Source organism: Guillardia theta (assembly GCF_000315625.1).
Source record: "Guillardia theta CCMP2712 unplaced genomic scaffold GUITHscaffold_8, whole genome shotgun sequence".
Lineage (NCBI taxonomy): Eukaryota > Cryptophyceae > Pyrenomonadales > Geminigeraceae > Guillardia > Guillardia theta.
In genome coordinates this window covers 626,569-650,982 of record NW_005434666.1, presented here as the reverse complement: position 1 = coordinate 650,982, position 24,414 = coordinate 626,569, and the positions used below count along the sequence as shown (strand labels likewise).

Genomic DNA, 24,414 nt, shown 5'->3' with positions numbered 1-24,414 from the left:
GCCAGGGTGAGTGTTACTGCCCCGCTGCTGCTTCCTCGCCTTGGAATTGATGGTGGGCAGACCTCGGACGGGCAGTGGTGGTGCTGGGGCAGAAACGAGAGCGGGCAGGTGAAGAGCTTCTCTTTTCATGATCAACAGCCTCTGACATGTTGATTAGCTCGGGTTTCCAGACCTCGAGGATAGAGTCTTCCCAGAAGAAATGCCGAAACCCGATCTCTCCTTTAAGGAAAGTGAAGCGTGCTCTGAACTCAGAGATGGAACTGATGCCATGGCGTGCAGATGAACAAGAGTTCAATTGTCCAGGTCAACAAGAGTTTCACACCCCAGCTTTCTGTGCGAGCAGGTGCTAATTGCGATCATGACTGGAATTACCGACTTATTTACCTGGATTGTACGACAGGATTGAGGCATACAATCGCGTATGCACAGCTCTAAAAACCCACTCGTCGATGTTTGTAAACTAGCACTTTAAGATTTGCATCAACATGTAAACTATCATTATATACAACCTCCTCCGTTCCTCAATCACTGTTTGCTCCTGCAATCTGACTTACCCCTATCTGTACATTAACGCCAACTCTGTGCAATATATCAGCATTCTCGTCTTCTCTTCCTCCACGCAACCTGTCTCCCTCCTCTCATCGTGTCTTCTTCGAACCTCCTGTGTTCGCAGTAGTGTCGCTGCCCGCCATTCCTCTGAGATCCTGTCAAATTGGAGTCATTACCAACTCGAATGTGGGGGTGATTGTTTTTCATACGGGGTGGGGGTGTCCTTCAGTCAAACAAGCAATGTAATTGTATAGGGTACTTCAAGCTTTATTTGAGGGTAGTATTGGGAGAGTGTAGGGTGAGTACAGGAAGAAGAGGGTGGAGGCAACGGGGGTATCTTCAGACAAACGGCTGGTCAATGGCGGTTGTCAGAGGCGAGAAGTCGCGAGCTTGAGCGCGAGAGAGGAGGAGAGAGGAGAGAGAAGAACTAAGCGACAAGGACAGACAAGGGGGAGAGAGGAGGAGAGGCGGTTGGAATCCTCACCCCATCTTCAGCCGGCGAAGATGAGTAGCATGTTCAGGAACTGGGCCCTGGATCGGGCTAAGAGGTGAGGCTCCGAGGAAGCATGGGAAACCTGGTTAATGACGTTCATGCAGATTCCTGGGTGCGAATGACAAGACGTTCAAGGGGGAGCTACAGGACCTGGATGACAAGTCGATATCTCTCATGAGCGATTTCCCATCGAACGAGGCAGTCACAGCATTGATGATCGTCTTGGTGAGGGAGTACATCACATACGAAGAAGAGATAGTAGAGGAGAAGAAGGAAGAAGGGAATGACGAGGACATCGATGAGGCCTCGGGACAAGGGAATGAAGAGCAGAAAGAGGAATCTGGGCAGGACAAGGGGGGCGAATCCAGCGAGTCAGCCGTCAACAACGAGGCCAGTGACAGAGTCGAGCAGCGATCGGACGGGCAACAGGAGGGTCAGGAGAGCGTAGAAGCACCAGGGGAAGACACTCTGACCGGAGAAAAGGAGCAGACGAAAAAGTTCCGCACCATCGTGCAGGAGAAGTGTAAGTTCGTCGTTCGTACCTTGCCCATTGCCAATTTCGAAGCTGATTGGAAGATTGCGACTTTCATCATCAAGAAGCCTGAGAACCCGGAAAACAATTCGTTCGAGGACAAGTACAACTGTCTGTGCCTTCCTGTCCTCGCTGTTGCAAAGTTGAGCCAGCTGATTTCAAAAGTGTACATGCCAGTTATCTCACGGAAGTCGGATTTGATACAAAACCATGAGGAAGGGAAAGGGGCCGATAGCAAGGTTCACCAGCAAGAGATTGTCTCGTTGATCAACAAGCTCTCCATGTCCCTGTCAAACTCGATGCAAGCGATTCAGGGAGATGTGGAGCTTGAAATACCAGATGTAAGTTTCGAGGGGTTCAGGTTTCCAAGACTGAGTTGAATGTATCAAGGTGGACATCGACAGCTTGCAAGGCACGACTCGAGATGAAACATCTCTAAGCATTTTGAGACAGTCATTAGAAACGTGGACCAACATCGTCAGGTAGACTCTTTAGGTTCAGCTGCCATCATGTGACATGGGTGCCAAGGGGGCTCGTTGCAGAAACCAAAGCTAAGCGACCTGCACCGAACGGCGCGATGGCTGAGGTAAGGAAGTTGTACGCATTTGCTGCTAGCGCATTCACACTTGCTCTTATCTGCTCGAGCTGCTCTGACCTTGTTGAAGGTGGACTTCTGGAGGGAGCGATACTCAAGGTTGGATAGAGTGGTCGAGAGGATGCATACAGAGCAGTTCGTTGAAATCTCCAACTGCATGAAGACAAACCTTGAGGCAATCCTCTAGATGGTCTGGTGCTGACCTGACTGCTGCTGTGCAGGTCGAGTACACATCGTTCAACCACTGGTTCGCAGAGATGGTCAAGCTGCACACAGAGGCGAAGGACAATGTGAAGTTCTTGTCGACACTGGAGAGACACTTCAAGATGCTCTCAATGGCTCCCCTTGTCAACATCACCGAGTCTCTCCCTTCGCTCTTCAACGGCCTGCGGATGGTGTGGGTGCTGAGCAGGCACTACAACACCGACGAACGGATGTCGACGCTGATGGCTCGGATAGCCAACGAGATCTCCAACAGAGTGACAAACGAGATCGACGTGGAGCAGATGTTCACGTCGCTCTCTCCCTCCCAGGTGTCAGCCAAGTTGACGGAGGCAAGGCACCTGATGCAGGGATGGTACGAGGTCTACATGAAGACGAGGGACAAGATTGAGAAGTCCGGGCAGGAGCCTGAGGAGGACATGAAGCAAGGGAAGCTGTCGGACAAGAACACCAGGATGAGCGACCGCTGGGAGTTCGACCGGCAGCTCTTGTTTGGCAAGACCAAGTACATCGAGGGTATCCTGCAGGATCTGCAACTCGTGTCGGATACGATCGACCAGTTCATCGTCTTCTTCGGTCCGCAGCTCAAGAAGGTTATTGGAGATTCTCAGAGTATCGACAAGATGCTCGAGCGGGTCAACGCCATGCTGACTCCGTACCTGCACGTCGAGTTCGAGATCTTCGACCCGGCCCACAAGGCCCGGTGGGACACGCTCACAAAGAACTTCTCCGCGGAGGTCCAGGACATCGAAGACGAGACTAGCAAGCTGATCAACTCGAGCTTCGCGGAGCTCCGTTCGACGGAGGGTGCACTGCAGCTGCTGCTTCACTTCAAGTCCATCAGGAGCAGGAAGGCGATCACAGCAGTTGTGGAGGACAAACTCAGCGAGATCCTCGTCCAGTTCTCCCGAGAAGTGACGCAAGTGCACGAGACTTTCAAGGCCAACTGCGATCATCCTCCTGTGCCCAAGAATCAGCCGCCCGTGTCAGGGGCCATCATGTGGTCCAAGGGACTCTTCATCCGGGTGAAGAAGACGATGCTGCAGTTCCAGTCCTACTGCCAGATGACCGAGTCAGAGCAAGGGAACGCGACGATACGCCAGTACATCGATCTGGGCAAGACGCTGAGAAACTATGAGAATGAGCTGCACAGTAACTGGAAGGCCAAGTCTGAAGCCGAGGCAAACGAGCTCCTGAGGTGTCTCATACTGCGGAAGGACGAGGATGGTGAGATGCAGGTCAACTTTCCCAACGAGCTCTTGACCCTCATGAGGGAGGCCAAGTGCCTTGACAAGATGGGATACTCCGTGGGCGAGACGGTCATGAACATCGCGTTGCGAGAAGCCAAGTACTTGCAGCTCGTGCAGAACTTGAAGCAGATGATCGCAAACTATCAGCACGCGCTCTCAAGCCTCGACCCGAGCTTACGGGAGCTCTGTGCCCACAACGCTGAGAGCCTCAAGTCTGGGATGAGCCTGGGCTTCACGGCCCTGAACTGGATCTCACTGGGGATCAATGACTTCATCGACAAGACCAACAAGAAGATTTCAATCTTCGTCACCTTCGCTCGCGCCATCGACAAGAACGCCGCGACCATCGCCGACATCGTCTCGGAGATCCAGCGGGGGAAGCTGATCCCCTCGACCGAGGCCCTGTTCGGGGAGGAGACTGAGGGCCTGGACCTGCAGGAAGTCTTCTCGCGCCTTGAAAATCACCGATCAGAGGTAGTGAACCACCTTGTCAGCCAGCACGCGCAGATCACTCCGCTCCTCTGCAAGATAGAGGAAGTGGCTGTCGGGACCAACACGGGCCGGTCGTCAGGCATGACGAGCTACTACAGGTACTGGGAGAAACGAATCTACGACGCTATCGTACACCTCGTCCTCGACGGAGTTGCTGACTTTGCTAGCTACCTTGGGATGACGGCGGGGAAGGAGGGGGTCAGGCCGTTGATCCGGGCGACGGCGAGGGCGACGCCGCAGATCGTCTACACGCCCTCCATGCTGGATATACAGAAGATGATCACAAAGATCCTTAAGGTGATCCTCGAGACTACTGCCCGCAGCTTCATCCGATGGATGGATGGAACCTGCCTGCCCTGCCCCTCTCAGATCGTTCACGGACATGACGAGCCGGTCGTCTTCAGCTTCTACGATGATGTTCAGGCGCACCCGCACTGCGTCAAGGCAATCCTCTCAATGCAGACGAGGGTCACCAAGACAGGCCTGTCGCTAGAGAAGGCGAGCTCGCGGTATGCGAGATACATGTCTCTGTGGAATGAAGAACGACACAGCATCGTAGAGAAGTTCATCAAGACAAAGTCGCGCACTTCAATCGAGTTCGACGAGAGGATCAAGCACTACAACAACGTAATGCGCGACCTCGGATTCTTTCCTCCCTCCGTCACCGTTGACTTCTTGCACGTAAATATGACTGCTGCCCACTCAGACATTCGCAACGAGGCGCAAGCTTGGATCACAATAATAGGGAAGTTCTTGTTTGACGATGCCAATTCAAAGCTCAACACTGTCCTTGAGAAGATTTCCAACATACGATATGATCTTGCAACAGCCCCAGACACTCTGGACAACTTCAAGCATCTGTTGCAAGTCATTCAGGAGACAACTGAATCCAGCACTGAGATAGAAGCTGTCTGCATCGACTTGCAGGAGAAGTTTGACATCCTTAATTTCTATCGCATCCAAGTGGACGCAAAGTCCTCGCAGGAGGCGCTAGAAATCAAGGGCAAGTGGCTGGACGTCGTGAGGGAGGCGAGGCAGAAGTCGCACGAGGTGTCAAAGATCAAGAAGCAGTTTGCCTTCACCACCAATCAAGAATGCGAAACTTTCATCGGAGAGTGCGACGCCTTTCTCAAGCGGCTCAACGAGGAGGGCCCAGCTGCACCAGACATCGACCTGGACTATGCCGTCGACCTTGCGAGCGCCTACGCGGTGGAGATGAAGGAGATGACGAAGAGGAAGGAAGGAATCTCCATGGCCATGAAGCTCTTCGGCCTCGAGGCTGCAACTTTCACCAGCCTTGCCAAGGCCACAGAACTTCTTGCTTGCCTGCAGGAGATTGTCAGCGTCTACTCGGACTTCAGGGAGTCCTGCAGGAACTGGTCCGGCGCTCTCTTCTTCCAGGAGCTCGACATCGAGGCTCTCAACAGCGGCGTCGCGGCCTATCTCGTCAAGCACAGAAAGATCTCCAAGAACGCTCAGCGGCTGCAGCTCTACGAAAAGCTTGGAAGTGCCATCGTCGCTTTCCAGAAGTCTCTCCCACTCATCTCCGAGCTCAAGTCCGAGGCGATGCGGCCGAGACACTGGAAGAAGCTGCTGCCCTCCATCGAGATTAACCCCAACACCTTCACGCTGCAGGAGCTGTTCGCTCTCAACCTGTCGGAGCAGGCAGAGAGAGTGACGGAGATCGTGACGGAGGCGCAGAAGGAAGTGGCGATCGAGAAGGGGCTGGAAGAGATCGAGACCAACTGGAAGAGCCAGGGCCTTGACCTGTTCAAGTACGAGAGAGATGGGCAGGATCGCGGGTACTGTCTCAAGGGAACCGACGAGATCACTCTGCTCCTCGACGACAACCTGATGAACATCGCCTCCATGTCAGCGTCCAAGTTCTGCGGCCCCTTCATCGATCAGATCCGGCTGTGGGAGAAGCGCTTGTCACTCATCGGAGAGACGCTGGAAGCCTGGCTCATCGTGCAGAGGAAGTGGCAGTACCTGGAGGGAATCTTCGTGGGATCCGACGACATTCGCATGCAGCTGCCCGAGGCCGCCAAGAGGTTCGAGAAGATCGACCAGGCCTGGTCGAAGATCATGCAGGAGACTCACAAGGAGAGGAACGTGGTCAAGGCGTGCTGTGTGGATGGAAGGCTTGAGTTGCTACGCCAGCTGGCCAACGACCTTGATTGGTGCCAGAAGAGCCTATCGGACTTCCTTGACTCCAAGAGGAACTCGTTCCCGAGGTTCTTCTTCATCTCTGACGATGAGATGCTGTCGGTGTTGGGGTCGTCAGACGTCACGGCTATCCAAGAGCACTGCCTCAAGATCTTTGACAACTGCGCGAGTCTGATCTTCGCCCGTCAGAACAAGGTGGTAGTGGGTATGATCTCTTCGGAGGGCGAGAACCTGAACTTCAGGACGGCCGTTGCGACTGAGGGAGCCGTTGAGAACTGGATGACCAACGTCCTGGCAGAGATGCGAGCTTCGCTACATTCCATCATGAAGGAAGGAATCTTCAACTACCCCAAGACCTCTCGCCTCCGATGGATCGAAGAGAACCTGGGCATGACGGTCAACGGCGGGAGTCAGCTCTGGTGGACCTGGCAGGTGGAGGACGGTTTCCGCAAGGTGAAGCAAGGAGAGAAGCATGCGATCAAGGTTCTCAACCAGCTGCTGACCAAGCAGCTCAACGACCTGGTGGCAGAGATGAGGAAGGACCTGAGCAAGCAGCAGCGAAAGAAAGTCAACACGCTCGTCATCATCGACGTTCATGCACGGGACATCATCGACGGCTTCGTTCGTGACTCGATCCTGGACGAGAGGGAGTTTGCCTGGGAGTCTCAGCTGAGATACTACTGGGTCAGAGCTGACGATGAGCTCTTTGTGCGGCAGTGTACGTTCTCCACGCCTTTCGGTTATGAGTACATGGGGCTCAACGGTCGCCTCGTCATCACCCCGCTCACGGATCGATGCTACATGACGCTTACGCAGGCCTTGAGCTTCCGGCTGGGTGGAGCCCCGGCAGGCCCGGCCGGGACGGGCAAGACGGAGACGGTGAAGGATCTGGCAAAGGCAATCTCCCTGTACTGCGTGGTGTTCAACTGCGGGGATGGGCTGGACTACAAGGCGATGGGAAGCATCTTCTCCGGGCTGGTGCAGTGCGGGGCCTGGGGATGCTTCGACGAGTTCAACAGGATCGAGGCTCCGGTGCTGTCCGTGGTGTCAGCGCAGCTCAAGACAATCCAGACGGCGATGATCGCGAACGCGAAGATGTTTCACTTCGAGGGACGGGAGATCTCCCTTGACGATTCTTGCGGGTTCTTCATCACTATGAACCCTGGCTACGCTGGCAGGACGGAGCTGCCGGACAACCTTAAGGCGCTCTTCAGGCCGATGACGATGATTGTGCCGGATCTGAACATCATCTGTGAGAACATGCTGCTGTCTGAGGGGTTCGACCTGGCTCGAATCCTAGCCAAGAAGATGGTGACGCTCTACGCGCTGGCTAAGGAGCAGCTCTCGCGGCAGTACCACTATGACTGGGGCTTGCGAGCGTTGAAGAGCGTGCTAGTGATGGCGGGTTCGCTGAAGAGAGGGTCGCCAGACCTGCCGGAGGACGTGGTGCTCATGAGAGCGCTGAGAGACATGAACAGCCCCAAGTTCGTCTTCGAGGACGTCCCCCTCTTCCTGGGTCTACTCGCCGATCTCTTCCCCGGGCTCGACTGTCCACGGGTGGGATACCCCGAGTTCAACGCGGCCGTCGTGGGTGTCATCCGCAAGGAGAAGTACATCGAGATCTCCTGGCAGGTGGACAAGGTGGTCCAGCTCTACGAAACCATGCTGACAAGGCACACGACGATGATCGTCGGGCCGACGGGAGGAGGGAAGTCGGTGGTCCTCAACACCCTCTGCCATGCGCAGACAAACCTGGGCAGGACGACGAAGCTGACGGTGATCAACCCCAAGGCGATTCCTCTGTCTGAGCTCTACGGGGTGATGGACCCTGTCACCCGAGACTGGACGGACGGTCTGCTGAGCAATATCTTTAGGGAGATGAACAAGCCTCTGCCCGAGGGCAAAGACGAGAGGAGGTACATCTGCTACGACGGTGACGTGGACGCGCTGTGGGTGGAGAACATGAACTCAGTGATGGATGACAACAAGCTCCTCACCCTCCCCAATGGCGAGCGCATCCGCCTCCAGCCCTTCGCCTCCATGCTCTTCGAGGTGGGAGACTTGCAGTATGCTTCCCCCGCCACCGTGAGCCGGTGCGGCATGGTGTGGGTGGACCCGAAGAACCTCGGGTTCGATCCCTACTTCAAGCGATGGCTCGGATCCGTCGAGAGCCCGGAGAGGGCTAAGACGCTAGACCAGTTGTACAGCAAGTACGTGCCTCAGCTGAACGAGTGGGTCATGCTGGGACTTATCTTCGGCGAGTACGAGCCGAGGCCGAAGCTCGTTCTTCCTCTCACCAACTTGAACCTCGTCGTGGCCCTCTGCTTCATGCTTTCCGCCCTCTTGCAGGAGGCGGAAGACCCCGAGGCCAAGGAGCTGGAGGCAATCTTCGTCGCGTGCTTGACCTGGTCCCTCGGCTCTGCCCTGCACGAGGACAGCAGGAAACGCTTCGACGCTCATCTCAAGAAGCTCTCGGGCATGAGCGGGTCTGACCAGCCGTCGGTCAGCATTTCGAGCCTTCCAGGAGCCTCCAAGTCGACTGTTTTCGACTACATGTACGACCCCAAGATGCGCGGCTGGTCCTCGTGGAGCAGCCTTGTGCAGGAGTTCAGCCCGGCGCCTGGTCAGGCCTTCTACCAGATCCTCATCCCGACCGCAGACACGGTGAGGAGCACATGGCTGGTTGACACGTGCGTCAAGATCTCCCGGCCCTCCATCTTCGTCGGAGAGTCGGGGACCTCCAAGACGGTGACGCTGCAGCACTACCTCAAGAACCTCAGCCCTGAGACGAACAACCTCCTCAACATCTCCTTCTCCTCGCGGACCTCAGGGAAAGACTTGCAGGTAAGCATCGAGAGCAACATCGAGAAGCGTCTCAAGGGAACGTTCGGCCCTCCCGCGGGCAAGAAGCTCATCATCTTCATCGATGACGTCAACATGCCCCTTGTGGACACCTACGGGACGCAGCAGCCTGTCACTCTGCTGAAGCTCTTCATAGAGAAGCAGGGGCTGTACGACAGAGAAGAGCTTGTTTGGAAGCACGTCATAGATACGCACTGCCTTGCTGCCTGCGGCCCTCCAGGAGGAGCTCGAAACCCCATGGATCCTCGATTCGTCTCTCTCTTCACCGTCTTCAACATCTCGTTCCCCTCGGATGAATCCATCATCCGAATCTTCTCCACCATCCTCGACAACCACTTCCAGCCTTTCTCTGCCTCCAAGGACGGCGAATTCTTCAAAACCTGCGGAAAGACGGTGAATGGTTGTTGTTCTTCTCCCTCGTGTGCTGACAATTCTTGTTGCAGTTTTCAGAATCAACGCTCAAGTTGTACAAGACTGTCGTCGCCAACATGCCTCCCACCCCAACTCGCTTCCATTACGTCTTCAACCTCCGTGACCTGTCCAGGATCTGCGAAGGACTCTGCACGGCTACCACAGACGCGATTCTTGATGGAGTTGGAATCTGTAGACTATGGAGGAACGAATGCCTGCGAGTCTTTCACGATCGTCTCATCTCACAAGAGGACAAGGACTGGTTCATCGAGCAGTTGAAGCAGACCATGAAGCAGCAGCTCCAGAACTACATGGACGGAGCGATGGCGGGGGAAGTCATCTTCGGCGACTTCAGGAACGCCCTGCGGGTGATAGATGGAGAGGCGGAGGCTCGAGTGAACGAGGACCTGGGAAGCTACGACAACGTGAAGACGATCTTCGACGAGCTGCTGGAGCGATACAACGAGACCAACAAGGTTTGTCCTCCTTTGCCAAAGTTTGTCGACCCCCGCGCTGACGCAACGGCAGGTGATGGATCTTGTGCTCTTCGATGATGCCCTTGACCATCTCTGCCGCCTCCATCGGCTCCTGCGGCTGCCACGAGGGAACGCGCTGCTCGTGGGAGTTGGGGGTTCAGGGAAACAATCCCTCACCAGGCTCGCGGCGTACGCGGCACAGTGCAAGATCTTTCAGATCACATTGACAAGGACGTACGGGGAAGAGGAGTTCCGAGAGGACCTGCGAACGATGTATAGTATGCTCAAGACAGAAGCCGTCGTCTTCCTCTTCACCGATCAACACGTGGCGGACGAGAGCTTTCTCGAGCTCATCAACAACCTCCTGACCATGGGCATGGTCCCAGCGCTGTATGCAGAGGACGAGCGCGAGGGGATCATCAACTCGATGAGGAGGGAGGTGAAGGAGAAAGGCCTGCCGGACAGCAAAGACTCGTGCTGGAACTATTTCGTCGAGTCCTCGAGAGACAACCTCCACATCGTCCTCGCCATGTCTCCTGTCGGCGAAGACCTGCGGCGACGCTGCCGTAACTTCCCTGGCATGATCAACAACGCCGTGATCGACTGGTTCCAGCCATGGCCGTCCGAGGCGCTCCAGTCAGTCGCCAACAGGTTCCTTGCTCAGGTCGAGCTGCCGGAAGAGAGCAGGCAGAACGTCACTCTGCACATGATGGCAGTGCATCACTCCGTGCTGGAAGCCAGCAGCGAGTTCGAGACGCAGCTGCGCCGACACAACTACGTGACGCCCAAGAACTACCTCAACTTCATCAACGCCTACAAGCACCAGCTGGCGGAGAGCCGGTCCAGGAATACGGAGATGGTGACCAGGCTGGACGGAGGGCTGAAGAAGCTGATCCAGGCGGCTGCTGACGTGGCAGTGATGAAGGAGGAGCTGGCAAAGCAGACGGTGGTGGTGGAGCAAAAGACGAGAGACTGTAGCGAGTTGCTGCAGACCATCTCGGTGAACACCAAGGAAGCCACGGAGAAACAAGCGATAGCGGGCGAGCAGGAGGAGATCCTGGGCGTGCAGTCTGTTGAGATCGCGCAGCAGAAGGCGACAGCAGAGGAGAAGCTGGGAGCTGCCTTGCCCGCACTCGAAGAAGCAGCACAGGCGCTCAACGACCTGGACAAGAAGGACATCGACGAGATCAAGTCGTTTGCAAAGCCGCACGTGCTGGTGCAAGGAGTGGCTGAATGTGTCGCCATCCTCAAGAAGGTTCCTGACACGAGCTGGAAAGGAGCCAAGGCCATGATGTCTGACGGTCGCTTCCTCCGCTCGCTGCTGGAGTTTGACAAGGACTCGATGACGGACAAGCAGATCTCGCAGGTTCAGAAGTATATGAAGGACCCCAAGTTCAACCCGACGGAGCTGAAGAACATCTCTACAGCAGGAGCTGGATTGTTGAAGTGGGTGTACGCCATGGTGAACTACTACAACGTAGCCAAGGAGATCAACCCTATGCGCAATGCCGTCAGGAAAGCTGAAACAGAGCTTGCCAAGGCGCAGAAGGATCTGTCAAAGGTGAAGAACGAGCTTGCAGACCTCAGCCAGACGCTCGAGGGGCTGAGAGATGACCTAGAGAAGGCAACGATAGAGAAGGAGCGACTCAAGGAGGCTGCAGACACCATGGCACGTCAGCTTGCAGCGGCGGAGAAGCTGATCAACGGGCTCGGCTCGGAGCAGACGAGGTGGAAGGCAGACATGGAGGATCTGAACCAAAAGAGAATCAACTTGGTCGGCGACTGCCTCATCACCTCCTCCTTCCTCTCCTACCTCGGAGCCTTCTCCTTCGACTTCCGTCAGAGGCTGATCACCTCCAAGTGGCAAGCTGACCAAGTAGACAAGAAGCTACCACTGAGCGACCCGTTCTCCCTCCAGTACCTGCTGACCTCTGACGTTGAGATTATCCAGTGGGCCTCCGAAGGCCTGCCGTCCGACGACCTCTCGGTGCAGAATGGCATCCTGTGCACCAGAGCCTCCTCGTTCCCCTTGTGTATCGATCCTCAGATGCAGGCCGTTGCCTGGATCAAGAAGAGAGAAGGGAAGGACCTGATAGGAAGGATCAAGACCTTCAACGACGGCGACTTCCTGAAGCATCTCGAGATGGCCGTCAACTTTGGTTTTCCCTTCCTCTTTGAGAACCTCGACGAGTACATCGACCCGGTGGTCAACCCGGTGCTCGAGAAGAACATCACAACCAACGGAAACCGAAAGTTTGTGAAGCTCGGGGACAAGGAGATCGACTGGGACCCCTCCTTCCGCCTCTACATGACCACTAAACTCTCCAACCCTCACTACACCCCTGAGGTGTTCGGTAAGGCCAGCATCATCAACTTCACCGTCACCTTGGAAGGACTGAAGGAACAGCTTCTGAATGTCGTGGTGGGACATGAACGTCCGGATCTCGAGGCGCAAAGGCTGGAGCTGGTGGAGGAGGTCAGCAAAAACAAGGCCACGCAGAAGAAGCTGGAAGACACGCTTCTGAGGGAACTTGCGTCCTCGTCGGGCAACATTCTCGACAACGCAGAGCTAATATCAACCCTTGACTCGTGTAAGACTTCCGCCACGGAGATCGGGTTGAAACTCGAGCAAGCAAGGCAAACGACAGAGGAGATTGGAGTAGCTCGAAGCAAATATCTGACAGCTGCCAAGCGCGGCTCAATCCTCTTCTTCTCACTCTCCGGCCTCTCGTCACTGAACCCCATGTATGAGACTTCGCTCTCGTCCTTCCTCGGAGTCTTCGTCACCGCCCTCGAGAGGTCAAAGAAAGATTCGGATCTCAATGCTCGGCTGGCAAACATCATCAAGACGTTGACTCAGCAGTTCTATGACTACGTCTGCTACGGATTGTTCGAGACGCACAAACTAATGTTCTCTTTCAATATGACTGTCAAGATATTGGCAGGCGATGAGAACATGGACGAGAAGCTTTTGGACTTCTTCCTTCGTGGAAACACATCTCTCAGTGAAGCAGCTGTCCAAAAACCCTTTTCTTGGATCCCCCAGCAAGGCTGGAAAGATTTGCTGCAACTGACCACCTTGAGACCTAAGTTCGCCAGCATGGTCAACTTGGTCACAAAGAACGAGCAGACGTGGAAAACTTGGTATGACCTGGAGGACCCGGAGAACCACAACATCGACATGCTTGACAAGGAAGACTTGAACGGCTTCGAGAAGAGCTGCATCGTCAAATGCTTCCGTGCCGACAGAATACAAAATTGCGTGCAGAAGTTTGTCATCGAGAACTTGGGGGAGGGATACGTCCAGCCTCCTGTGCTCAACTACAAGCAGGTGCTCGCACAGTCCAGCCCCAAGACTCCCGTCGTCTTCGTGCTGTCCCCGGGAGCCGATCCGGCCTACAGCATCTTCGAGCTTGCGGAGACGGAGGGCATGGCTCCTCCTAAGCTCAAGTACGTCTCCCTCGGGCAGGGACAAGGGCCCATCGCAGCAAACCTGCTGGAGACAGGAGCCAACAGAGGCTTCTGGGTGCTGCTCCAGAACTGTCATCTCCTGCCCAAGTGGCTCAAAACGCTCGAGAAGATCCTGGAGAAGCTCTTCGAGAAGCCACACAAGGACTTCAGGCTCTGGTTGACCACCGACCCCACCGACGCCTTCCCGCTCGGTATCCTGCAGCAGTCGTTCAAGGTGGTGACAGAGCCGCCCAACGGGCTGAAGTTGAACCTCCGAAGCACTTGGAGTAAGATCACCGAAGACTCCCTCGCCTCCTGTCCCAACCCGGCGTTCCGCCCTCTCATTTACGTTCTTGCTTTCCTGCACGCTGTTGTGCAGGAGAGAAGGAAGTTCGGCAAGCTGGGATGGAATGTGCCCTATGACTTCAATGAGTCGGATTTCCGCGTCTGCTTTTCTCTCCTCAACACCTACCTCACCAAACAAATAGAAAACGGTGATGAGCAAATACCATGGAACACTCTTCGATACCTGGTGGGAGAAGTCCACTACGGAGGCAGAGTCACCGACAGCTACGACAGAAGAATACTGACGACTTACATGCAAGAGTTCTTCGGAGACTTTCTCTTTGACATCACGCAGAAGTTCTTCTTCTACCAGGATAGCAAAGTGCAGTATGGGATGCCGGACTCTGACAGTGACAGGGACCAATATGCTGCCTTCATCGAGGCTCTTCCCTTGCTGTCGGGCCCGGAGGTTTTCGGGCTTCACTCAAACGCTGAGATCGACTACCTGAACAAGGCCAGTGCAAACATCTTGTCCAACCTCATAGAGCTGCAGCCTCGGACGTCGGCAGGGAGCGAAGGAGCCACACGAGAGGAGGTCGTGGGCGCTGTCGCAAACGACATCGTGTCAAAGATCCCTGAGCTGTTCGACATGCCGAAGCTGAGGAAGACATTGCCATCACCGTCTCCTACACAAGTAGTTCTGCTGCAAGAGCTCGATCACTGGAATCGCTTGCTGCGCACCATGAGCTCCTCGTTGAAGACGCTCCTTCGCGCTCTGTCCGGGGAGGTTGGCATGTCATCCACGTTGGAAGAGCTCTCGACCGCCTTGTTCAACGGCGTTCTCCCTGGCTCCTGGAGCAAGCTCACTCCTCAGACCGAGAAATCCCTGGGCGAGTGGGTTGAGATGTTCTTGAGGCGTCAGGATCAGTACGCTGAATGGGCTGCGGAGGGACAAGACCCGCTGGTCATGTGGCTCTCGGGGCTTCACATCCCCGCCACCTACCTCGCCGCTGTTGTTCAGACGACCTGCCGTATGAAGAAGTGGGCGCTAGACAAGAGCACGCTCTACACCAAAGTCACTCAGATGATGAGCCCCACTGAGGTGACTGACCGCCAGGTTTCCCGTGTGACATCTACTGACGTTTGCTCGTTTGCAGGTGGGAAGTCGTCTAGAGTTCGGATGCTACGTGCAAGGCTTGTACCTGCAGGGAGCCTCCTGGGATCTGAAGGAGAGCAGGTTGGTAAGGCAGCTGCCGAAAACTCTCGTGCAGCCGCTTCCCATCCTCCAAGTCATCCCTGTCGAGGCGCATCGCGTGAAGCTGCAGGGGATGCTCAAGACTCCAGTCTACGTCACTTCACTTCGAAGGAACGCCATGGGCGTCGGGCTGGTTTTCGAAGCGAATCTGGACACTAATCATCATGTTTCGCACTGGATTCTTCAAGGTGTGGCATTGACCCTGGAGTAGAGCATTTCATTCAATCTTAAAGCAATTGTTAAAGCAAAGAAAATGAATCGACTGTTAGTTTAGGCAAGATGGAAGGGAGGCTAGAAGTATACTTCGGAAGAGGCCTCCTCTGACGGCTCGGAAGTAACTCTTGATTAGACAAGTAAGCATTCGATCTCAGCGTCCAAAACTCATTTTCAAACTCTTTCTTTCTGCTCCCGCCACCGTCCAGGGAAAGAGACAAGTTCAAAGCGGGGGTTTCACCCTTACCGTGCTTCAAGTCATCGAAGAAAAGAGTGTTCATCTTGCTGGCTGAACGCTTGTGCTCCTTCACCCTCTTTCTTGCTACATCCGGCAGGAAGCTTCTTGCTTTTGGCTGTATGAATCTTGCTAGCAAGCCCTTGGTCTTGGAAGTGACGTTGGCGTATCTGAGTTTCAACTTGAGGGTTGAGATCTCGGCGTTGGTGATAGTTTGCTGCCCAGGCAAGTCATGGTACCTCCAATGCTTGAGATGGGAGCTGACGAGGCCCTGCTGCCAGGCTCGGAGCAAGGTCAACGAGACATTCCTCATCGCCCGAGACCTTGAGACCAAATCGTGCCAGGCCGCCAGGACTTGTATCCAATGCAAGGATAGCTTTCTACCACTGATCACTTCCAATGCTGCCAATGTACTGTGGTATTTCTCGAGATGTGCCTTCATGGCATCAAAATATTTCCTTTGGATGTACCTTGAGCTGAGGGAAGATATCCCTTGAAACATTGCCTTTAAAAACATCTTCCTATTGACATTTGAATGCCAAACGGAGAAGAAGTAATGCGTAAGTCTTTGATATACCACAAATTTCCAACCAATATCCATCAGATTTTTCACCAATGGCAATTTTTCAAGGAAGGATTGATGAAAGTCCAACCAGTCGGTGAACCAACGATTCAATTCACGTGATCTATGTCTGTATCGAATGACTGCTCCTCTTCCTCGAGTGGCTTTCTTTTCCTTACAAATGTTACACCAAGAGCGGAGAATGATTCTTATCAGATATCTACCTCTCGAGATCTCGACTTTCCGAAACTTCTCGTCTGATTTCCACACAGCAAGGTCTATACATACATCCAAGATGTGACCTGCTGACAACCTCGCCCAAGTCTTGCGACGAGAGATATGGCCTTTACAGACAGATTGCAACCTCAAGCAATAAGTCTGCAACAAAGGTTGTCCGAATCCCAGGCCGATCGAAGTGATCAAGTTCAAATCTCTGACGATCGAGAATTCAAGTCGAGCAATGAACGCGCGGATGTGCCGGGCGATAGCCAAGCCTGCAACTCCTTCTCCATCAGACGATCCGACTGACACCTCGTCATCAACTTGAGAGCTCTCTCCTGACCCATCAGATGCGTCCAAGTAGTCCTGTCCCTCGTTCCTTACTCTGTACCCTGCTGCCGCGCTAAGCCGGAAGTCTCCCTCGAACCCTGTCCTGTAGTCTCCCGTCTTCCCCGTCTTGTCCCACACGACCTCGCATATGTCCCCCGTCTCGCCGTCTCCGTCCGCATCCTCCGGATCTACCCAGGTGATCGTACCGAAGCCTCCGCTAGAGTCCTCCGCAAGCTCCGGGTACTCCGTCAGAGCTGACTTGGCTATCTGAACTCTCATGCCGACCTCTGGCCTGACGTCCAGGCCGACCAAGGTGCCCAAATCTTCAGCGGGGATTGAGTCCAAATTCAGGTACCGTTTTGACTTCGGCTGGAGATCCTCTTGCTGAACTTGTTCGGCTTGCTGCAGCCTGACATATTCGGTTTTAATGTCGTGGATAATGTTTCTGTGAGTATTTTTTCTTGTTTTGCCCAGCATGTCTTCATTTATCGATCGTATTTCGATTGAAGCATTGTTTTGGACTATTCCTTGCAGCAGCAATAACTTTCTTGCCAGAAGACTTCGCCGGATAAATCCTCCAAGGACTTCAGCAGCATGTTGTCGATTTCTGACGACGATGATGTATGCAGACCTTATTCGATTTCTTTGTAGACATTCTGGTAAAGTTTTGCACAATGTCCATGTTAAAAATCGTCTGCAACAAGCTTGCAGCGACGATGTATACCTTTGGACGACTGCATTCATGCTCATGATATCAAATGGATCATTGTATCGTTTGATCTTCTTCTTCATGTAGCGAATCCAAAGAAGATACGCGTTGTCTCGTGATTTCAACGAAAGTTCGTTGTCAACTTTGACAAACCTGTATGCTACGTTTTTGAGGGTTCCGCAGTACTCTGCAAGCTGTGAAGCTCCTAGAAGATTATCTGACATCTCCCTCGCGACAATCAATTCCTTGTTCTTTAAGCATTCATGTAACCTTGCTGTTCTCTCATGGAAGTATGCTTTAAAGAGTTCCTGGAACATCAATTGGAATGCAATCAACTCTGATAGTTGGCTGCTGGTATGCAAAATGATGGAAAGCGAACATCCGGTCTCAAGAGCTTTCCTCCAGTCTCCATGATCCAAGTCTTTCTTCATGGTTGGCAGCACGTGGGGGGCGATGTCGCCAGGGATGATCTTGGATCTCCGCTCTCCAGATGCTCCGAACCCCATCTTCCAGTGCTCCTCCATCCCTTGAGACTGAACCCGATCAACAGGCTATCACGAGTTCATCTGAGCTACATAGCTTGCATTCTTCCTTCCATAGCCCTGCTCTTCCCGCCCATTCACCCTCTGCCCCTTGCAGACTAGGTATGTCTTACCTGCGAGCATCAACACCAGCCAGTAAATGGAGTGGAGATGTGGTGGGGTAGGGGTTCTCCTCTTCCAAGGCTGCACCCAACCCCATAGAAATCCTATTGGAGACAATAAATGAAATGGCTGACCCCCGTGGAAAGTCTTCGTTGACTAAGCTGCCAGCCCAGAAAGGGTAGCAACTCAGGATGAGGTACCGGTGGTTGACCTCTGGAGGTCCGGCAGTTGGAACAAGGGAGCAAGTGGGCTGATTTTTAACTTAACTTTGAGTAAACCGTGCCTGAGGATGATGGTCCGGAGGGGCCCAGACATCAGCCCCGGCCGGACAGTTAAGTTAAAACTTTTACTCAAAGTTAAGTCACGGAGAGAAGACTGCGCGGCCGTACATTCGGAAAAGTCGTCCTTGACTGACATGGTGCTTTCCCAAGGCAAAGAGTCACTGCCAGTGTAGGGTGCCACTGCGGTACCGGGGCACAAGGCCCTGCGGCGCGGGAAGCCAGTCACTGTGGCCAGAGTGGCGGCGGGGCCGAACCGTCCCCGGCTATGGGACCCCGGGGCCCGGCGGGGCGGGCCGCACCGTAAAGGCGGGAACGGCCCGGGCGGTTGAGCAGGGGCCCTGGGTGTGAGGGGCAGGCTGGCAAAGCAGAGCTGCAGCCTCAGTGGCGTCACTGAGTAGCGGGAGCACAGGAGCGGGAGCAGCAGGAGCGGGAGCATAAGTCACTGCGAGCTGTTGCTAAGCTGAGAGCAGCTTGAGTGCTGTCAGGATTCAGCGGGTGTTTGACATTGCAAGTATGACACAATTCATCAACCTTGTCATTTGAAGGAGAGCTTGACTGTACCAGGTTGAAAGTGCAGAGATACCATCATGGCAAACGAGGCGGCAGCAAGTGGGGGGCAAGTACTTTTCTCCAACAATCCTCTGCTAAGAGTCATCGACAAGAAGGAGACAATCAGTCTCGCTAGGCATGCTAGTGCACAGCCAGCTACCAACAGCTCTGAACTGAATGATTGCAAATGTGATCATGACCGAGTCGAAGCACCTGCCATCTTTGCGTGTCCTTCACTTTCATGTCCACAGCCTCCCAGCCCAGGCCCTCGTTGCACCACCATGGCAAAGACAGATTGTGAATCTCCTTCAGGCAACTTGTCGAGCAGGGCAGCAGGAACGAGTACCCACAAAGGAATCCTAGAGGGAGAATCGTCGGAGCAGACTGAAGTTTTCAACAAAGATGACGCTAGTCAAAGGCTCAAGAGAACACTGCATCGAGTCGCTCTCCTCCGACAGCAGGCAACTTCTCCAGTCAGTCCTCAGAAGGTGTGTGTGAGCAACTAAGACCCCAAGTTCATCTGTATAGCTAACAAGTTTTGCTCAGCCGGCACAATCTGAGCGGAACTCTAGGGATCTTCAGAGAAACGATTTTGCAGCAGCAAGGAGAATTGATGAAGAGAATGTCAGTCCAACATCAAACCCATTGCAAGTGCAAGCTGATCTCTCGGATTTCATCTGCAACCTACCTTTGAACATCATGTGAGCCTCTCAAACCCGTTTCATGCATGACCCATGACTGCAGAACAAGGAGTATCTCTCAAGCCATGGAAGGGCAGAGCCCGCAGAGCGAGAGCTCTGGCATGGCGTCTATTTCGGTGGAGAAGCTGGATGTCGCTCACCGAGCTTTACAGGACCGCCAAGACCAGCAAATCATCTTGTAGTGTGCCATCTCATGAACATTAGAGTAATTTTAACATTATGCGCTGTCATCAACACACTCTCATGTCTTATATGCTTCTGTGCGTGGAAGACATTGGCGTGACGCAACTATGTTGTACGCTGTGGCTCATGCAATAATTGTGACTGGCAGCTTGAAACGAGGTAACAGAAAGAATCCTTTCATAGGTTAACAACCAGCAAATAAACATAATGACACAGGCTTTCAAGCCCTTATCCCTACACCCCGCGATTTGATGCTCTCTTGTTCTGCGTATTTACAAACATCAGGGTGGCAAATAACGTCCAAGGGATCACCTCAAAGAAATTTCGAAGATAAACAATTTGAATCACACTCATAAGAAGCAATGCTCCTGCTTCAATTAGAGCCCACCAAAGAACACGAGCATTTGTAGATTCAGACGCTGAGGAAAATGCATCAAGTCAACATCTTTGTCTTTCTAAGAAGAAAGGGCAAGTACTGTTTCTGTGCGCTCGCTCCCTCATCCTCATGTACTCTTGCTCTGTTTGGATTTGCTGGAGCCCTTCAGCCAGTGCCATGACCGACTTTTCGAGTGGAGTGACATGCTCTTTCACGAAAACAAGAATAAGCGAGCACATTTCCGAAGCATCGCCTCACCGGACTTCGCAACTCTTGCTTGCTGTGTATCCTCCCCAACCAGTAGCGAGAAGGACACAGTCTTCGGGGTTACAGTTGACATGGAGTTGCCAAAACAAAATCTGTACGTCCCTGTTTCGTGTGACATGAAAGTGAATCTTCCCTCAGTCTCCTTCTGGACACTATAGATAGTTTTTTCATCGGGTCCAGTAACCTGCGTAACAAATCAATCTGGAAAGGATAATTTGCAGGATACAACAAGGGATGTTCACCTTAGCATCAATATCTAAAAACCCTCCATTTGTGACCTGGAACGACCCGCTGACACGAGTGGCGCCTTGAATGTCTTCAAACAAGCACTCATCCTGCCATGGAGATGATTTAGCGCGCGCATTCACAGAGAAGTTCACGGCATGGAGGAGTCATGACACAAGGGAACCCTCTCTCACCTTCCCAGGATCGACATTGAACGTAAGGCCTGTCGCACATCCTCCCCATGTCGCTACCACAACCAGAACCACTACCCAGCGACTCATCCCGACCATGAAACAACGCGTGCGTCGGGGTTGGCCCGCAAGCAAAATTGAAAGAGGAGGGGTCAGTGAAAACTGGTAAGGGGTGGTTAGTAGCTGGGAGAGAGGGGTGCTGATCCCAGCTACCGACAGTCCGTACGATGGCGTGGTGGAGCAGGATCGAACAGATTTGGAGGAGGCAGGGAAGGTACAGCGAGTGAAGTGATATGCATCAACGAGATAAATATGATGTCTACATGATCTGATCCAAGAAAGAGAGAAAACTCAAGACCATCGCTGTTTCGTGGAGGCGTGAGGTTGGATCTGGATCGTGCTACTTGAGATTTTGATTGAAACACGTGGCTAGGCAGGCGAACCAAGGAGCTTTGAAACGTGAATGGTGAAACCATGGTGGCGATCGTTGCTTTCGAGCAAGCAAATTTTGAACTTCACCCCGATGCTATTCTTCATCACAGTCGCATTGTTTTCAGCTGCTCTCTTTTACCGACAGGTAGGCTATGCTGTCTCCTTCGAAGCATTCTCTTCGAACACTTTAAGGCAGACCTGTGAATGGATGTTCAGGTCCTAGACTCTCCCAAATCTCGAAGCACCAGAGGGAGGTGATTCCCCTCCCACATTCTAACTCACTGTCCTTGTTCTCTGCTACTTGAAGAGACTCTGATTCTGCCGTGATTGGCAGAGATGATATTGATGCGATCATTGTTGCTGGAGGCGGGCAAACAGCGACAGGACCACCTCCACATGTCGTTCTAAGGCTTGAAAAGGCTGTTCAAATGTGAGATAAACAAATTCTTCCAAACTCTTCTGCACGAGTAATGTGATTGCTTACAAGTTACAATTCTCGATCGCCGAAGCCGTACATCATCACACAAGGCAGGGGAACCCCCCACAAGCCTTCTCCCTTAGATGATCGTGGGTTTGAAATCCATGAATCCAGCATGAACGCAAAGTAAGTCTTGTGAATGTATAAACATGGCTTTCTTCACCCTGATTTGGTGGGATGACAAGGTGGCTAATTGAGCATGGTGTGGACCCTTCAGACATTCTCGAGGAGAGTGCAAGCTTGGAGGTATTTTTTAGGGCATCATCTGTCACTAAATCTGAGAGCCGTGCCCTCATCAGACAGTCGGCAACGCATATTTCGTTCGGGCATTGCATACGGATGTTCTTTCACTGTACCGTCTTGTCGTCATCAATAATTTCTGGCATATGCCAAGGTGCAAAGCAGTAAGTTGTGGATCATTCCACAGGCAAATGATGATCAGAATTCGGTGTTGAATGATGTTTTTTTTGTTTTTTGCAGGTTTTCGATCATGTGTTCAGCGTGCCGAGTGACAGGGCCGATAATGGGGTATCGTGATCGTCTACCATACATTGCTCAATCATGAAACTTTTCAACTCAGGGATACACATTAGAATACGTCTCTGTTGACTCAGGGTTGACTAGTGATGTATCAGTGTTGTGCGGAGCGCAACGTTTGGCTAACAAGCGGAGCAGGTGCTTGAGTTACGCCTGGAGAGGGAGAAGAAGTCGCTCCCCAATTTCTTGCCAAACAGCCCTTGGGCCAAAAAAATCAAAACGCTACGTGATTTGCACAGATGGTGAAGAATGCTGTGCGAATCTTCCAGATGTAACACATCTCAGGCTATTCTCAGAGAATACAGCGTACGCCTCCAAGAGGTTGACGATGAAAAGGGAGGCGATCGATCCGACCGTCGCCAAAAGCTATTAAGGCATTGTCTGTCGTGGCATGTCCTCCAATATGCATCTTGAAGAACTTCTGAGGGAGGGAAGCTTTGATATTCATTTGCATCCAAAACTTTATTTCATAAGAGGAAAAAAGGCTGACAGGGTATATTCTACAATAAGAGGAAGACAAAATGTGTTTAACCAACAGGTCAGACAAAGAAAATGACACTTCCTGCTTGCAAAGCTCCAGACTCAGAGTCGTTTCAAACTCCTTTTCTTGTCCATGCGCTTTTTCTCGATTGCCTTGTCCTTCACTACCTGGCTTCTTTTCGCAACCTTGCTATTCACATCATTGTCCGTTATTGAGTCCTCACTTTCCTTGGGTTCAACATGCACAGTCTGCTTCACAACACCGTCTCTATTCCTCATGGCATGCACTCCTGTGATCAACTTGGCGCGCTGCGCGTATGACTCATAATCTTCCATGAACATCCTTCCCGCCTCTTCGTTGAGTGCTGACTCTGGGTTCGGTTCGATGAGCAGACATCGGATGACCTGATAAGCATATAAATCGACTCGCATCAGTCAGGAAAAGCATGCTTTCTTTCACCATTAGTATGTGGCTTAGTTTGCAATCTGACTTCCAGTCCTTCTTGAGGGTATTCACGCAAATCTCCCCAGACTTAGAGACGTTCGGATGGAATATCGGAGTCAAGAAGAACCCTTTTGGTGGTACCGCAGGGAACTCTGGACCGAAAAGCAGCTTGATCTCAAACACCCCCCCGTGATAAGGTGTCTCCTCTACAAAACCGTCAATCAAGGGAAAGGATCCTAGTCAACCCCACAAGTACTCTTTCATCCTCCAATCTCCTCCTCCTCCCCCCCCCCCTCCCCCCCTCCCCCCCCTCCGAAGAGAGGAACATTACCTGGCCCGATCAACTCAGCTCTGATATCAGTAACGTTCTCTTCATTGACTTGCAGGCGAATGTCGGAAACTGGATTCTTCGTGTACTCTTGCACTTCCTTTATGAGACGATTTAGAACCGACGGGGAGACATTTTCATTTGATGTCTGTCAACACAGTCAGAACCAGCCGATCAGGAATAATCACGGGATCAAGCAAAGGTATAAGCCGAAAACAAACAAGAAACAAACTTCGGGAGGATTTACCATCTCCTTGCTGAGCTAAAGGGAACCAGCACAAGCGTCCAGTAAACTCGACTTGGTGTACAGTTTGGCAGAAGTCTGCAGGGGACGGATGCCCAATCCTCCGCAATATATACTGATAAGTTTTTACCTCCTCGACGCAGGAGAACAAACAAAGCTTTTGACAGCAGTAAGAGCGATCGAGGAACTAGTATACGAGGAGAGGTGCGATCCACCAAGATAGGTGATCTATAGAGCTCTCAAACCGTCTGAAGACTCGAAGGAGTAAAGCGGGGAGGGGTGAGGAGGAGGGAGATGGGTGAGGAGGGAGGAGGGAGGAGGGAGGAGGGGAGGAGGAGGCGGAGGTTTGGTGGTAGTAGGAGAGGAGGAGCAGGACCCTGGTGACAAGCAGGGCTAGGGTAGGGGTGAGTAAGATGGGGTCCTCAATTGAGGCAATTACAGGGATTGTGGGTAGGGGTTATAAAATTACGCTGCACAAGAGGTAGGGTGGGTATTCATTGTGTGGTGATTAGGGGACTTTCTGGGGTCTGCACATGAAGGAGGTGGGGACCCTCGTCATTCAGATGGGTGGTGTCCGAAGTCCTGGGGTGCAGAAACACCGCACTGAAATGAGGGGGGTAGGGGTAGGTCAAGGATTTCGATTTCAATGGTAGGGTCATTCGAGGGATGTTTTGGTCCTGAGAATCGTAGGGTTAGAGGAGTGGTCATGGAACATTAGGGTGGGTACTTCCTTCAAGGAGTGATTTA

At 52.9% G+C, this 24,414-nt stretch overlaps 6 protein-coding genes across 6 annotated transcripts; 3 read left to right on the top strand and 3 right to left on the bottom strand.

Moving 5' to 3' along the window:
• Positions 1–2,426: 2,426 nt before the first annotated feature.
• On the top strand, positions 2,427–15,249 carry GUITHDRAFT_157080 (hypothetical protein; the record flags this gene model as incomplete). The annotated part of the gene is made up of 4 exons (XM_005839523.1): positions 2,427–9,554; positions 9,605–10,048; positions 10,101–14,885; positions 14,941–15,249. 4 exons carry the CDS (start codon positions 2,427–2,429, stop codon positions 15,247–15,249), a joined length of 12,666 nt encoding a protein of 4,221 aa, XP_005839580.1.
• Positions 15,250–15,405: 156 nt separating this feature from the next.
• Positions 15,406–17,830, bottom strand: GUITHDRAFT_133651 (hypothetical protein; the record flags this gene model as incomplete). The annotated part of the gene is made up of 3 exons (XM_005839522.1): positions 15,406–15,440; positions 15,499–17,006; positions 17,322–17,830. The coding sequence occupies 3 exons, from the start codon at positions 17,828–17,830 to the stop codon at positions 15,406–15,408; spliced, it is 2,052 nt and encodes a 683-aa protein (XP_005839579.1).
• Positions 17,831–18,558: 728 nt separating this feature from the next.
• Positions 18,559–19,387, top strand: GUITHDRAFT_150591 (hypothetical protein; the record flags this gene model as incomplete). Its single annotated transcript, XM_005839521.1, has 2 exons — positions 18,559–19,268; positions 19,327–19,387. Coding segments are annotated over exons 1-2 (268 nt in total), but the record flags the coding sequence as incomplete, so codon positions are not given.
• A 511-nt stretch (positions 19,388–19,898) lies between these two features.
• Positions 19,899–21,199, bottom strand: GUITHDRAFT_157078 (hypothetical protein; the record flags this gene model as incomplete). Its single annotated transcript, XM_005839520.1, has 5 exons — positions 19,899–19,928; positions 19,977–20,083; positions 20,141–20,248; positions 20,299–20,491; positions 21,197–21,199. 5 exons carry the CDS (start codon positions 21,197–21,199, stop codon positions 19,899–19,901), a joined length of 441 nt encoding a protein of 146 aa, XP_005839577.1.
• A 443-nt stretch (positions 21,200–21,642) lies between these two features.
• On the top strand, positions 21,643–22,582 carry GUITHDRAFT_150590 (hypothetical protein). The gene is made up of 7 exons (XM_005839519.1): positions 21,643–21,759; positions 21,819–21,879; positions 21,933–22,037; positions 22,114–22,161; positions 22,214–22,261; positions 22,309–22,412; positions 22,456–22,582. The coding sequence occupies exons 1-7, from the start codon at positions 21,749–21,751 to the stop codon at positions 22,541–22,543; spliced, it is 465 nt and encodes a 154-aa protein (XP_005839576.1). The 5' UTR covers positions 21,643–21,748; the 3' UTR covers positions 22,544–22,582.
• A 170-nt stretch (positions 22,583–22,752) lies between these two features.
• Positions 22,753–23,673, bottom strand: GUITHDRAFT_101759 (hypothetical protein; the record flags this gene model as incomplete). The annotated part of the gene is made up of 4 exons (XM_005839518.1): positions 22,753–23,055; positions 23,111–23,301; positions 23,427–23,571; positions 23,671–23,673. The coding sequence occupies 4 exons, from the start codon at positions 23,671–23,673 to the stop codon at positions 22,753–22,755; spliced, it is 642 nt and encodes a 213-aa protein (XP_005839575.1).
• Positions 23,674–24,414: the final 741 nt, after the last annotated feature.

Excerpts from the sequence above, each read along its gene's own strand:
- GUITHDRAFT_150590 (XM_005839519.1), top strand. Across the intron at positions 21,880-21,932 it reads AGGAGAGTGCAAGCTTGGAG|ACAGTCGGCAACGCATATTT; the intron begins GTATTTTTTAGG and ends TGCCCTCATCAG. Across the intron at positions 22,162-22,213 it reads GTGACAGGGCCGATAATGGG|GGATACACATTAGAATACGT; the intron begins GTATCGTGATCG and ends TTTTCAACTCAG.